Genomic DNA, 15,191 nt, shown 5'->3' on the forward strand with positions numbered 1-15,191 from the left:
CAAGAACGTGTCCTTCAAAAGGCCAGATGGTTGATTCAGAAGAAGGCTGAGAAACACTGGCCTAGACACTGAGGAAAGCGTGAAAGGCCCCACAGCACTTAAGAACCTCCATGAGTGTCCTGGAATTAATAAAATCTCAGATCTTTGGCCTGAGCCACAAGTTAATTTCCATCCAACATTCCCTCCGGGGAAAAATCAATTCCATTTTTCCCCTTACAGAAGAGCTTGGAGAAAAAAGAACTCTCTGAACAAAATATCTTCTCCCAAGTCCTGACCTTGTGATGAAGATAGGCAACCAACTTTCTCCTGAGTGGGTCGTCCGTTGCCTTTTCCAGACTGCCTAGTCTATGTGAATGAAAGATTTTTTGATGATGGCTGAATGAATGAGAAAGAAACCTTCAGAACCAGATGATGGCTTCTTTGCTTGTGAACAATGACCTACTGTTTGGCCAAAGAATGCTTTGGAAATGAAACATGGGGTCCTGTCGAAAGTTGAAGGAATTAGCGGAGAGATGTATTCAGACAATGTGTCCATTCTTTTCTTACAGAAGCATCCCCTACCATGTGGAGTTCTTGGTGTTCTCTTGAACTTTGCTTGCAGATGTTTCATTTTCCAACTATTTCTACCCTTCAGAAGTGAGGAATAGTTTAAAACTGCTAAGAAAAGACCAAAATGAACAGACCAAGGTCCTCCATCTACTGCCAGCTACCTATTCTAAGCTTCTGTTGTTACTCCAAGCATCCTTTCTCAAGTTATGAATCCAGGGCTGACCAACAAAAACAGCAAGGTAAATTTCATCAGTTGAAAGCACCTCGCCGCTTGCTCCTCACAGATCTTCAAAAACCCCAACTTAGCTTTCTTCAGCCTGATGGTTGGCTATGGATTCTGACAACCGTTACCCAGCTTTGGGGAAGCTATCTCAAGAACCGACGAAGAGAAAGACCAGAAGATGGAAGGAAATATGGACAAGATAAACCACCAAGTTGGCTTTCTTCTCGGTCCAAAGTCGAGCCAGCTGTTAAGTTCCAGGCAACTGTGCCAGTCAAGCAATTCTCCAAAGGGGAGTTTCTCAGGTTGGTTGTACACCTTTCGGTGACTTAACCTGGCATCCAGTCCCATCCACCTTTTTTTTAACCTACACATTTCCCACGAACCTTAGCAAATCCCCTCCCCAAAATCCTACCTCTCCCTCCACCAATATGAGACAACTCCACCCAATTTTCTTCCGTTATCTCTGAAGGAAGGCTACCTGTAGATATCCTGGCCCTTCCAAACGTTGCCCTGTCCTGGCAGAGAGGACCCCAAGAAGTGAGCCGATATGGAGAGCCCGTTGCAAGCAGATCCCCACTTCTTATATATGCATGGTCACATGGGCTGCTTTGCAAACCAGACTTGAGAAAAAAACTGCTCCTCTCATACATGGGGTTTCAGATTATGTCTGACCTCTTGTTCTTTGTTGCCGGTGAGGGGGAAAGCCTGCATTTTCAACCGTCTAACTATGAATAAATAGAGCATCAACGCCACCACCCTCCTCAGTGGCTGTTTATGTGGATTTTTGTGAGTGCACATATGGGGTGCATGGTGGAGCGTGTGCATGTGTGTTACGTGTGTATGTGTGTGCCATTTCTTTTTCTTTGACTCTTAGAAAAAACTCCTCTTTCCCCAGGTCACTAAAATCGATTGTCTCTTTTTTTTTTTTTCCATTTTGATTCCCTTTTTTTTTTTTTTTTGCTTTGTTTTCATTTTGTTTCGAATGGGTGGGGTGGGGTCTCTTCTATGTTCAATGCTAAATCACACTACAAAAAAGCATTCTGTTCTAAACCACTAGGAAATGTTAACCGTGAAGCACGAAAAGGTTTGTTTTGTTTTTTTAAAGCAGAAAAGGAAAAGAGAGGGGAAAAAAAAATATGCGAGAGAAGAATCCGAAGAAATCCAGTGGCCGAGTGACCGCATTGGGGGAATGTGACTCATGAAAGACAGATAACCTCCAGATCCTTCACGACTCTCCATCTGTCCTTCATTCTTATTTGGCACTTCCTTAATTGAATTCCCTTCCCCTCCCTCCTTCCATCCCTTCCCCTGACCTCATCTTCTGCAGAAGATTCTGGAAAGCAATATTAAATTTGGCTGCGATCACACCAGTGCAACAAGAGACACAGAGATAAGGCCTTAGTAAGACCACACCTAGAGTACTGCTCCCAGTTTTGGTCACCACATTATAAAAAAAGATATTGAGACTCTAGAAAACGTGCAGAGAAGAGCAAGCAGGATGATGAGGGGACTGGAGATTAAAACATACAATGAACAGTTGCAGGAACTGGGCCTGGCTAGTCTAGGGAAGAGAAGGACCAGGGGAGACAGGATAACAGTCGTCCAATATTTGAGGGGCTGCCACAAAGAGGAAGGGGTCAAACTATTTTCCAAGACACCTGACAAGGAATAATGGATGGAAACTGATCAAGTAGAGATTCAACCTAGAAATAAGGAGAAATTTTCTGGCAGAACAATCAACCAATGGAACAGAAGTTGCCCTCGGAAGTTGTGGGAGCGCCATCAGTTGAGACTTTCTTGAAGAGACTGGACTGCCATTTGTCAGAAATGGTGTAGGGTCTCCTGCTTGGGCGGGGGGTTGGACTAGACGACCTACAAGGTCCCTTCCAACTCTGATTATCTGTCATCTACAAATGCAAAATGATCTGCCTGACTCTCCCCCCCACCTGTCTACAATCAACCTATACCGAGAGATGTATCAAATACATTGGGAACAAGGCTTGTGTCTTTTCCGTATGTCTGTTGAAGAATTTCCAGGAATGCAAGCCCAGAACGCCTGTCACGAAGGCCCGATGGGAAGCGCTTTTCTAAAAGACTCCCTGAAAGCTTCTCTTGGGGCAAAATTCAGCATGGTAGAATGATACGTTCTTCTCCATTGCTCATCAGAAATTTAGGAGCTATCGTCTCGGGGTGAGAGGGGATAAGTATGGATGAAACCCTGACTCCATTGAAAGGTGCTTATTCAAGGGATTAAAGAGGTTGCATTCTTACATCCAGGTTTCTCTTTCTGGATGATCTGAGCCTGCCCAGGTGGAGATGTTCAATGGTCCAAGAGAGGTGGTGGCAGTGGAAACTGACAAGAGTTCATTGTCACCCTGGGTGTTGTGTTTCATGGAAGCCTCTACTGGATTGACCCTTAGAAGCTGCTGCTTAGCTGCAGGGGTCAGAGCAGCTTTCCAGGTGTTTAGAATTGTCCTTCATGTGTAGGATAAAAAGGAACTGTATGCATGCATGCGTGCATGTGTATGTATGCATGTGTTTACCCACGTTTATACAACATACATACACATCGTGAAGGTATTATTTTAATATAGTTCTCGATTTTGCTTTGTAATGGATGAACACAGCTTCCCTTTCTCTTTTAGACATTTTAAATGTTTAAGACCAAGTATAGCTCCTTGAGATAGGTCTGGAAAAGCTTCTTCCATACCTTTGGTGGCTCTAGAAAACTCAAAAGCTTGTTCTATGGTTTTTTTGTGGGGGGAGGGTGGGCTCAGCGATGATTATGATTACTAAGGATGCACCCTCAATCTGTCCCATCAGTCAAAAAAGACTGAAAAGTTACTCAAAAATTGGCTTGGGCTCAAAGACAGATATGAAGTATAACCTCCATCCTTTTGACTTCAGCTGATTGGGAAAGAGTTGGCTGCTACAGTACGCTTTTCCATTTATTTTTTTTATTTTTCTGGCAAATCATGCAATGAATGTGTAAAGTTTACTAAGAGTACACTAGTCAAAGTGGGAATGTTCTATGTTGGCTAACGACCACTCAAAACTAGTAAAATGTTATGCAGTTGTGGGCTTTAATTGATTCATTTAATTGAACCTGGGTTTGGGTTTTTTTTTCTTTTACATGGATAATAGATAATTTCCAGAGGGATTGGGGTATTAATACATGAAGGCAGTTTCTGCAGCCTAAACCCTTTTTAATTTTTGAGGGGATGCAAAAGTGAATTGAAAAGCAAGATACGTTATACATTGAAAATAGGCTACTCTTGAGGATTGATGATCAATCTTTACCCCTGGTTTTTCCTCTTGGAATATTGTGCAGCCAAAAGACCTCAAACAGAGAGGATGGATGCAATTTTGCACACACTTACTTGAGAGTAAGCTGCATTAATCTGGAGAGGCAGGCATTCTGAATAAAAGAAGTTGGAGTTCTTTTCCAACGAGAAGCACAAAGAACATCCCAGGGTTAATTCTAAGCAACTTTTTAATATGGAGAGGATAAACCTGTCTCTAAATCAGTGGATGTTAAATGCTTGTGTGATCCAATAATTCCTTTTTCTAGTCTTGAATAATGTAGTTATCTACACACCCAGACTGTCTCGTTTTACACAAGTGTCTTGAGAATAGCCATTCTAAAATGCCACTCAACTCAACAAAGAAGCGATTACAAATTGCTCCATTAACCCCTTGGGGGTTAATACCCTCAGTTTAAGAACAACTGTTCTAACTCCTAGACAGCTATTCCTGGTCCATGGGCATTGGGGTACAGAGTCCCCAGGATCTTCTGCCACCCCTTAAAGCCTTGGGATCATCTTCCAAAGATCTCCAGAAGTTGTCATCCACATGGTCACATTTAACAGCCGAACAACGCGCTTAGGTACATGGAAAACAAACTTTGTCTGAATGTAACTTAAATCAAATTTAGTTTTGCTCTGGATAAACTCTGCCTAGTTTGGGAGCAGAATCTCTCCTGGGCCACTACAAGGCCCAAGGTGGCCTTCTCGGTCTCAACTAGAGCAGTCTCAGCGTAGAAACGTTGAGCCACAAGGTCTTAACGGTCTTCAGAAGACCACTACGGATGTTCACGTTAGTTCTGTGTTTCTTCTGGCACTGATCAAATATTCCTTTTCAACACGGCAGATGCAGATCAGGGGCTATTCTCCTCTTTCTCTCCTTCCCCCCCGCCCCAAAATTTCTTGAAAACTAAGCCTCTATCTGGGGAGGGGGGGGAAGAAAGAGCACGAATTGCTACCGGGTTAAATAGTCCCACCCCCACCCACCCACCCCAATCCCCACCCCCACCGCACCCCAGTTTTGCTCCTTAAAACCCTACAGCATTCAATGCAGTCACGAAGCCGCCAGCTTTAGTAAGCCAGGTTGTTCTCGAAGCAACTTCCGCTTGTTATTGACTTCTTTCTCTTGGAGACGGACTTGTAGCTTGGATTTGAAGCGGTGTTTTTTTATTTATTTATTTATTTGTTTGCTTGCTTGTTTGCTTGCTTCTTTTTTTTTAAACCTCTGAGTTTTTTTCTTTTGTTTTTTTAAATTAATTAATTTATATATATATATATATATATATATTTATATTTATATATATATTAAAAAAGCAATAGTCCTTTGGTCCCTAAACTCTAAGGAATGATATGACTTTGAAAGAAGTTAATCCAATCTCCCAGGACTGGGGCAAAATCCTGTGACTCTTACTCACTCAATCCATGGGATAAAGATATATAGACCTATTTATCTCTCTCTCTCTCTCTCTTCGGTTAGGTTCAGCATCCTCTTAGTTAACTCGTTTCTTTCTTTCTTTTTTCGTTTCTTTCGCAAACAGATGCGGAGAAAAGCAAATTCCCCCCCTTTTTTTTTCCATTCTCCTTTTGAAAACAAAAATGTTTCCCTGGTCCAAATCCATCAGCTTTGGTTTAGGTCTTCCGTTCCCTCCGTCTTCTGAATCTTGAAAATCGGAGAAGAGGAGCCGGCTGTGGCTGCAGGCATCACACACCTGCAACCTTTCCTCTCACAAAGTTCCGCCCTCCTGTTGCGAGGGAAGATTGTTTTTTTCTCGCCCTTCCTCATTATAATTCATATATATATATATATATATATATATATATATATATATATATATATATATATATATATGCTTTTTTCAAAAGAAAAAAAAAGTCTTCTACAGCGCCCCCAATTCCCGTCCATGGAGTTTTCGAGTCATCAAAGAGCATCACAGCCTCTTTCCCTCAGGTCCAAGTTTTGGCTACAACCACCACCATTTCCTTGGTGTTTGTTGGTTTTGTTCTGTTTTTGTTTTTCTTGCCTTTAAAGAGACCAAAATCATCGTCATCATCAAAAAAAAACCAACTCCAACAACAAAACCCGAAACGAAAACAAAAACAAAAAAAACCCCGAGTTCCAACCGATTGGAAAAAAATTTTTTTAAAAGAAAGGGCAAAAAAAAAAAAAAAAAAAAAAGAGAGAGATAGAAAGAAGAGAGAGAGGGAAAAAAAAAATATAGAACGAAACGAGCTCTTTCTTTTCCCGAGCACCTCCGCTTCGCCTCCGCGTTGAACTCTTTTTATCGCTTCCTTTTCCGCCGTGATATGTTGCAAAGAAAGTTAACAAGTTTTGGATACGGCACATGGGACAAGGGGAGTACTCTTCGTATGCCGCGTGGCATCCAATCTGCAAGACAGAGGGAGAAGGTGAAGGAGGGCGAAGAGAGGAGTGCGCGTCGAATTTCCTTCGAGGAACTTCTTCTGACTGAAGACCTCCAAAAATCTTGATATGGGGGGCGGGGGGTGGGGGTGGGGGAAATCGTGTTCTAAATTTCTGCCCCCAGAAAAGCTGGATTTTGAAGTCTGGCTAGTCTCTAGGACAACGTTCCTCAACCTTGGCTGCTTTAAGACAGGTGGGCTTCAACCCCCAGGGAATTCCCCAGGCAGCCATGGTGAAGTTGGAAGGTGAAGCCCACCTGTCTTAAAATCGCCAAGGCGGGGGAGGCACTGTGCTAAGAGTCTTGGAAACGTGTGGGCTTCGCCTCCCAAGAAATGGACTTCCACTTCCCCATCTTGGAAACGTGCCGGACTTCAATTCCCAGAACTGAGCATGGCTAGCTGAGGAATTCTGGAAGTTGAAGTCCTCACATCTTAAAGTGGTCAAAGTTGGAGAAACATTGCTTTAGGATCTCTCATATCCTGGAATCTAAACATCTGTCTCTCCATCTCACAGGAAAAAAAAAAAGAATTGGTTCTAAATGTTCCCCAGCTGAGTTTTTAAATGTATGAATGGGCAAAGATTCCCCAGTTCCATTGGAAGTTTAGACATCTAAGAGATTATCAAGAGATGTGGATGGACTCTTACATGTCCTCTTAGGCCAGGTTTCAGGGTTATTTCCCCCCCCCCCACACCCCGTCTAATGAATATATTTACGTTAAAGTATAAAAGAAAATCTCCCTTGAGATGAGATTGACTTGTGGGAATTTAGAGATCTAAAGCAGGGGTCTCCAACCTTGGCAACTTTAACCCTGGAGGACTTCAACTCCCAGAATTCTGGGAGAGATTGCCAAGGTTGGAGACCCCTGATTTAAAGGATCCTTTTGTTAACCTTGGCAACAACCTGGGTTTCTCGTGGATTGGATTTTGACCTCCTTGACCAGCTTTTGGTCTTAGGGAGTGTCTCATCCAAATTCAAATTGAACTGATACTGCTATTGAAACATCACAGTTCAGAGCTGCTTATATACCACGCCAGATCCCTCAACTGTTGATCCAGTACTGTGAGCTTATTGGCAAGATCCCTCAAGTTTCAAACCCTTCTTCCCAACACCCTTTGGAAATGGTGGGAATTGACTCTGAGGCTTCTGCAGACCAAGGATCTGCTTGCTCTTATCTGCTATCAAAGAGCGTTTTGGTATCAACCAAAGGGAGGTCTTTATGTTCTCAAACTTGTGCAATGATGCTCCTTTTTTGAGGGGTTATGCATCAAATATAAATATAAGCAATTCAAAATTTCAAGGCTGGCAATTATCAGATATGTTGGACTTGAGATTCCACAAACTGTTGGAATCCTAGAGTGTAGGAATTGGAAGAGGTCGTTTAATTGAAACCCCCAAAGCGGAAGTCCAAATTAAAGTACCTCTGTGAGGTAGTTCTGTAGATGCTGCTTGAACACCCCAAAGAAGAGGATTATGAAAGTTCAGATCCAACACATTGGAAGTCGTGTGAGGAAAACAGGGAAGCTAGGCAGGGAAATGTGTAGCCTATCTTGCTATTTCTTCCACAACTGGATTTCTTAGGTCAACCCCAACCGTTTTATCCAGCCATCATGATCATACACAAAGGGCACACACATCATTGTCACGTCACAACAGAGAGGAAAAGAAGAAGATACAAAGGAGGACAAAGTGGAATTTATGGGCTCAAAGAATCCACAACTAGTAAAAGACTGACCAATCAGCACTCCAAAAACTATCCATCATGGGCATCAATATGGCACTGCACAACCGCCAGAAGAGAAGAGGAAAGGGTGGGTGGGAAGAAGAACTGATAATAATAATAATAATAATAAATAAAAAAATAAAGCAGAGATATAGAAAGATCAACGTCAAGTTCATGCAACAAGATTACAACTGGCCACATGGCGTCATCGGAGAGAGGTCGATGACAACATGAGTGAAGTCACTTACAGTTTCAGATAATTTGGAAGGGAGAGTTTTGTGTTTGGATCTCCCATAACAGCTAGAGGGTTGCTAGGCAACTGTGGGGTCATCCTTGGAGCTATGATTGGCCTGGTCTGGTTAGAGATACACAGTAGTGGGTGGGTCGGAGGAAACAAAAATATAAAGGAAAAAAATGAATCGGTTTGATAGAGTTCCCAGGTTTTGTTATTGTTTCTTCTGGTGGTTCCTCTTCCACTTTAGAACTATCTTCTAAAGTTCCCCCACCCAGATGTCCATCCCATATCCCTTTCATGGAACTGGCTCAGTCCAAACATAGCTTAAAAAAGGGGGAGGAGACCGGATATTGCCTCTCTATAACAGTCTTCTGGTGAGATGTCTATGGAGCTTCTCAAGTCATCCAGGTCATGGTTGTCCCAAAGGTGCTTTTTCAAGAGGCAACTGGAGATGTTGGGTTTTCCTTTAAGACGTTTCACTTCTCATCCAAGAAGCTTCTTCAGTTCAGAACTGAAGAAGTTTCTTGGATGAGAAGAGAAACAAGGAAAAGCAAAGTCCAGTTGCCTTTTGAAGAAAAAAAAAACACCTTTGGGTCTTCCGGTGACCATCCTCTCCAGGATGGATGATCCTGTATTTCTGTTTCAAGTAGGACAAATTAAATTTGCATTTCTACCTATTAATTAGCAAATACAGAGTGATATCATCTGCATGGAGCACATATACTTGCACTCTTTGTTGGGTTTCATTTTTTAGCAACGGGGAGGTAGACATCCTAGTTCCTATCTTCTAGCTGAAGGCAGAAATGCTATCTTAGGAAAGTAAAAGATAGGATACTTGATTCCAGAGCATGTATCCCAGAAGTTAAAATAACGTGTCAATAAAAGAGATCAGCATTTCTTCTAATAAGTTGATGTCTTTGCTTTTCTAAAACTCCCTTTCCATAGAAAGCGGGCAAACCATTTTTTCACTTTTTCACTTTGGAATCGTTTCCCCCGCACCCCTCTCCTCCTTGTTCTTCGTCAAATTCCTAACTTAGTTTGGAACCAAGGAACTCAAAATGGAATAAATTGTCAAAAAAAGTCCTTATGGCAGATAACAAAGTGACGCATTTAGAAGAACTGTGTCCCAGACTGAAATACAAATGGGGTGGTTAAAAAAAGCAATTCCCTGAGGAAGGAAGGAAGGAAAGAAGGAAGGAAGGAAGGAAGGAAGGAAGGAAGGAAGGAAGGAAGGAAGGGAGGAAGGAAGGAAGGAGACAAAGAGAAAGAAAGAAGAAAGACAGAAAAAGAAAGAAAGAAGTGAAACTGTGCTCATCTCAATTCAATAATATAATTCCAGGCAGGCCATCTGTCAAGTATCAAGAGGAATTCTACATTGAGTTGTAAATGTACTTTTCCAATCATAAATATGACACTTCTATTAACCTGATCTAGCACTGGTCTTTTACTAAGCCTTCTTGATTGGGCATGTTTCCTACTTGCTCCTATTGTGGTGAGCTTTCCTTGGCTAAAGTAAGCCAAGGTTTGTCAATTGAATAGAATATTTATAGTTCAGGGTTGAATTGTGTCATCCTTGGTGTTTTCTAAGCTCGTTGGTTTTCTTTTAGACATTTCATTATCCTATTAGGTAACAGCATCAGTGCACTAAAGATATCACCTTGTTGGGTAATGAACCGTCTGCAAGAAAACCACCAAGCCCAGAGACAATTCCACAAATAAAGGGGTTGGTTACACCTCTCCATTTTTACAACTGCTTTCTTTCATGTTGCTTATTTGCATCCAGTGACTCATCCTATCCAAGGATCACCAAAAATAGTGCTGTTCTCTATACTTTTAAACAATTGCTTGGGTGATAGTGGCATTCAAAATTTTCCAAACCGTGACAATGAATGCTGAACCTAGAAGAACTTCTTCTCTAGTAAGTCTACTCAAGTTTATCTGACTATAGTAGGATTGGAACCAAAATCATGAGCCTGTTTGCAAGTCACTCAAAGGAGAAATGATCTTCTCTGCAGACTTTGGTGCTCTCTGAGTTTGTAAGCAAATGCCCAAGCTCAGAGATCACCAATGATTCCAGAGATCAGTCCTGGAGCTACGTATCCCCTCTTCTACAGATCTCTCTACTGCTCAAGAATTCCAAAGTTGGCTGTCTGAACCCATATATCTGTTTTGAACCCCCAGATTCCCTGAGCTGTAAGTAGTAACTATTGGGCTGCATTGATGTGATGAGCCAGAAAGACTTTCCTTTCCTTCTATCATCTCTCCAGATCATAACTAGAATTGGCAAGGAATCATTTTCTACATTTATCCCATTTCATCTGAAAGCCTTTTCACTTCATCAAACCAAGTTCTTTCCAATCCATTTGATATCCTGGAGTAGATTACTATAGATTAAAGTAGATTTGAAGGGGTGGGAACTGGGGAGAGAAGACACAAGTCTCGGTCAGTGGTATCTCCATGTCACTGAAGGGTTTCCAGTGGCCCTTCAGAAATTTAAGAAGTTGTTATAGTGACAAGACAACGAGCAGAGTGGTGGCCTAGTGGTGAAGATGCTTGCCTCTCACTCAGAAGGTTGAGAGCTCAACCCTTGGTGGAGGCAGATGTTTCTTTCCTAGGGCGCAAAGAAAAAATATCTGCTATGAACTCCCTGTAGGTGTCAGGAAGGGTATCTGGCCAATAAATGCTCAGATCCATTCATTCACCCAGACTCTACCCCGAATTAAGGGATTGTAGGGTCGTAAAAAGGGAATTGTAGTGACAAGATTTTAAAGGCTGGGCTTCTGACAGAACTACAATCAGTTGCATCCATATCAGATTTCAACCCTCCTCTTTTTGCTTGACCTGGTTATCCAGTAATAAGTGGGGTTCAAGAAAAGGGGCACTTGGGAGAAAAACAGAGCAATGGAGTAGTTGAGGGAAGTGAAATTGTCAATGCATAAACCTGAAAAGGTGTATCTATGTCCCCGTGCCCATATATTATGTGTGCATGCATTTATGTGCATGTTAAAAGTAGAACTAAATGTTCTCTCAAATTGAGCTTCTCCTGATGGTGACCTTGTATGTTCTTGGTAACAGCATGGAAATATTTCTCGCCAACGTCTTTCCAGGATGGCATCCTTAGCATTCCAGTTCAGTTCTGGAATTTCTCACCCAAGGAACCTTGCTAAATTTGGGGGTAAGATCTTCTAGAGTTGCCCCTTAATTGGATAATCTATATCAAGCTGATTCCCCCATGTATTCATTAAAAGATAACAATGGTTTCCATCAGTAAATTATTCCAAAACATTTCTCTATAGTAAGTGCTAACTTTGCAGCATTGATAACCTGAGTAACGAAGTGATTGCTCTCCTCTTTCCCATACTGAAGTGCTTCTCAACCTTGGCAAGTTTTAAGACATGTGGGACTTCAACGCCCAGAATTCTAATGCTGGCTGGGGAATTCTGGGAGTTGAAGTCCACGTCTTAAACCTGCCAAGGGGGAGCAACCTTGGGTTAAGTGTATTCAGGAACTATGCTAGAGTAAGAATCAATTTTGTCACCCAATATACATTTGAAGGCTGTCTCATATGAGCTGAACCCAGAGGAGCTGAGTGAAACTGAATGGTTGGAGACTTAGGTAAGACAAAGGGGAGAACTTTGTTACCCAACTGGTCATCAAATGATGGAATTCAGTCCCATAAAATTGGTGAAGGCAATCGACTTGGATGGATTTTCAAAGCATTGAAGAGATTCATGGAGGAGAAGAGATTGATGACTATTAATCATGATGGCATTGAATTCCCAACCATATCGGAGATAGTTATGAGCTTGAATATCAATAGCAGAAGGGTATTTTCTTACTGATTTCTTCGTGAAGGGTTTCCCAGTGGCATTTGCTAGGTCAACAGAAAGTGGAGCAGATAGACCTTTGATCTCACCTAGAAAGTTCTTCTTGGACTTCCCTCCTTTCTACAGGCACTTGCACTCATGTGCACAGATCCTCTCGTCCTCTCTTTTACAAACACACACTCACACATTCCCACTTAGAAAGGATTCCTCTTTCTATGTAACCCAGCAAAGAGGAAATTAAGTGAACTTAACTTATGAAGTACACAGTGAGATATTTCCCTGCCAAGATATAGTTTAGCTCAAACTGCCAAACTCTTTTGAGTTCCTCCACCTTAAGCCGAGCACCTGTTTCATGGTTCTCCACTCTTGTTAGTTTCTCTTTGGGGCAAAGCTTCCAATCAGGCCTTCACTTCCCCCAAAGGATCCTGGGAACTGAGGCCCCTGTAGCAAATTGCAATGATGGCTCAAATGACTTGCCCTTGGTGACCTCAACGGGCCACCTTTATGTACATGTGTCCTGCTGCACTTTGACCCAAAAACGTAAGTCAAGCCATTGCATGGTGATGGCATGACTTTCATTATTCCTGGGTTTGCTATGGACACCCATAATTCGAAGATGGTCATTCTGCCCCTTTGCTATCTGGGAAGGAAAGGCGGAGCTCTGCTATTATCTTCCTGAGCTGCGTTGCCTGGCTCTTCGAAGCATCACCTGCCAATGCCTTACCTGTTTTCCGAGCCGGGGTGAACAGGGATCAGTAGGGTCGATTTGCATCTTTTGGCCTCTTTAATTGGACCTTTAGCCTCTTCATGCCGATCTGGAAGCCGTTCATGGCTTGAATGGCTGCCTGGGCACTAGTTGGATTGTCAAAACTGACGAAACCTGCGAAAGGAGCCACCAGCCAAAGAAGTGAGTGACAGGGTGATGGGATTGGGTGAAGGATTAGAAGAGAAAAGGGAAAGAGGGCACATTCCTTGGCACTTTTTTCCATAAGTTGCACGATTGTAGGAGAAGGAATCGTAGAACTTGAGGGTTGAGTTAAAAGAGGAATCAGCCTAGAATCTCTACAGGGCCACAAGAGGACTAAGTCCAACCACCCTTGAATTCCATGGACCTTTATCTAACTCCAAGGAGCTGGATATTAATTTTCTCAACTGGTGATTGCTTGGTTGGATAAAGGTCCACTGGAATTCAAGTATGACTCAGAAGAAGATAACCTCAGCATTGGTACTGGAAATTTGGTACTGTTTAAAGAAATCAATAAGCAAACCAACAAAAATTCTAGCAAACCACTAGCCTGCAAGTTGTGTAGCAGCCATGGGAATCACCATCAAGCTCCAGATGGCTTCTAGGGAATCCCAACATTAATTACTTTCATACATCTTTGTTGGCTGCAGTTTTTAATGGCTGAAATCTTAGAAGTTGGCCAAATCTCACAGGACATTGGTCTTTTCCCATCTTTGTCATTATCTTGCCAAAGATTTTCATACAAGGTTGGATGAAATTATGGTGCTGTGATTACCAGTCTATTTCTTTAGGAAATTAATACAGAGGGTAACTTATGTCTTCTAGGTTCAAGTCTCAGTGCTTTGGGGTTAGGTCAAGGTCTTAATCTGTTCATCTGTCTCTTGTCCCAGATCGTAACTTGGACTGTAAATTCTACTGGACCATTTCCTGGATCTGACTCCTGTGAGTTGATACTCAACTTTAATCAGCATTCTGAGCCTCGCATGCCCCTTTGCTGATATTTCAACTTTTGGCTTAGCTTGTCTAAAAGCGGAAATCAAAACCAACTCATAAAGGAACCTTGGGAGTCTGTTGGAACTTACCAAAGCATTTACTTTGGTTGGTGGCACGATCAACGAAGACTTTGGCAGAGATGACGCTGCCAAAAGGTAGGAACATCTGCATGAGTTCTGCATCGCCAAACTCTTGGGGCAGGTGATAAATGAAGAGGTTACAGCCTTCAGGGCCTAGGATGGCAACATAGGTACCCCAAGAGAAGGGAAAGGAAATTGTGTAAGAGCAAAAGAAGCCCAAGGGTAGACATCATTCAACTACTGAGTATTGAACAACTTTCTTTGTAAGCTGTTGCATTTGAATCCTCAACGCATTGGGTTTTGTCAATGAACTTAAAAAGTAATTAATCCCCACCATTGATTGGTTATGTAAATCTTCCCATTCAGATGCCTTCCAAATGAATTGATTTTCAATTCACTGAACCCTTCGTTAAAATAGCGAACAGTCATAGGGCATATAGTAATCTACAATGTTTTCAATACCGCCTGTTCTCCCGAGAGGCAGACTGTAATATTGTAATGTAATATTACATACATTTTAACTCTTTTCTTGTACACTTACTATTATTTTTTTACTGAGAGACCTAATCAGAATAGAGCTTAGAGGGATCTTGGAGTCCAGCCCCATGCTCAAACCGGAGACCCTACAGTTTCAGACAAGTGGCTGCCCGGTCTTTTCTTTAAAAACCTCCGTCATGAAGTACCCACAAGTTCTGGTGGCAAGCTGTTCCACTGGTTAATTGTCATCCCTGTTAGGAAGGCCCTCCTTCATTCCAGGTTGCTCCTGTCTCTGATTAGCTTCCATCCATTGTTTCTTGTCTTCTGGTGCTTTGGAAAATAAATGGATCCTCCTCCTCTCTGTGGCAGCCTCTCAAATATTGGAAGACTGCTATCCTGTCACCCCTGGTCCTTCTCTTCCCTAGACTAGCCAAACTCAAATGCTGCAACCGTTCTTCATGTATTTTAGCCTCCAGGCCTTTAATCATCTTTGTTGCTCTTCTTAGCGCTTTTCCCAAAGCCTCAACATCTTTTTGGTAACATAGTGACTTTTAGACAGGCCTCTTTCCCATTTCTGCCAAGCTACCTGGATCTCGGCCCCCTCCAAAACAGGACGTTGC

At 42.3% G+C, this 15,191-nt stretch overlaps 1 protein-coding gene across 8 annotated transcripts in view; it reads right to left on the bottom strand.

Annotated features, from left to right (window-relative positions):
• Positions 1-15,191, bottom strand: part of CELF6 (CUGBP Elav-like family member 6) — a 149,036-nt gene that overhangs the window by 6,850 nt on the left and 126,995 nt on the right. For 6 of the 8 annotated variants that reach the window (XM_087941499.1, XM_087941497.1, XM_087941498.1 and 3 more), the window contains 3 exons: positions 14,104-14,247; positions 13,001-13,156; positions 5,965-6,460 (listed from right to left, as the gene is read on the bottom strand). In XM_087941499.1, coding sequence (XP_087797625.1) covers positions 13,029-13,156; positions 14,104-14,247 — 272 coding nt within the window. In that variant the 3' untranslated portion in view covers positions 5,965-6,460; positions 13,001-13,028. Of the gene's footprint in view, positions 1-5,964; positions 6,461-8,462; positions 8,570-13,000; positions 13,157-14,103; positions 14,248-15,191 lie in introns of those variants that run through there. The other 2 variants (XR_015745121.1, XM_087941496.1) reach the window with 2 other exon arrangements.

The sequence above is a fragment of the Pseudonaja textilis genome, chromosome 13 (assembly GCF_049901715.1).
Source record: "Pseudonaja textilis isolate UNSWEBS1 chromosome 13, rPseTex1.2, whole genome shotgun sequence".
Taxonomy (NCBI): Eukaryota; Metazoa; Chordata; class Lepidosauria; order Squamata; family Elapidae; genus Pseudonaja; species Pseudonaja textilis.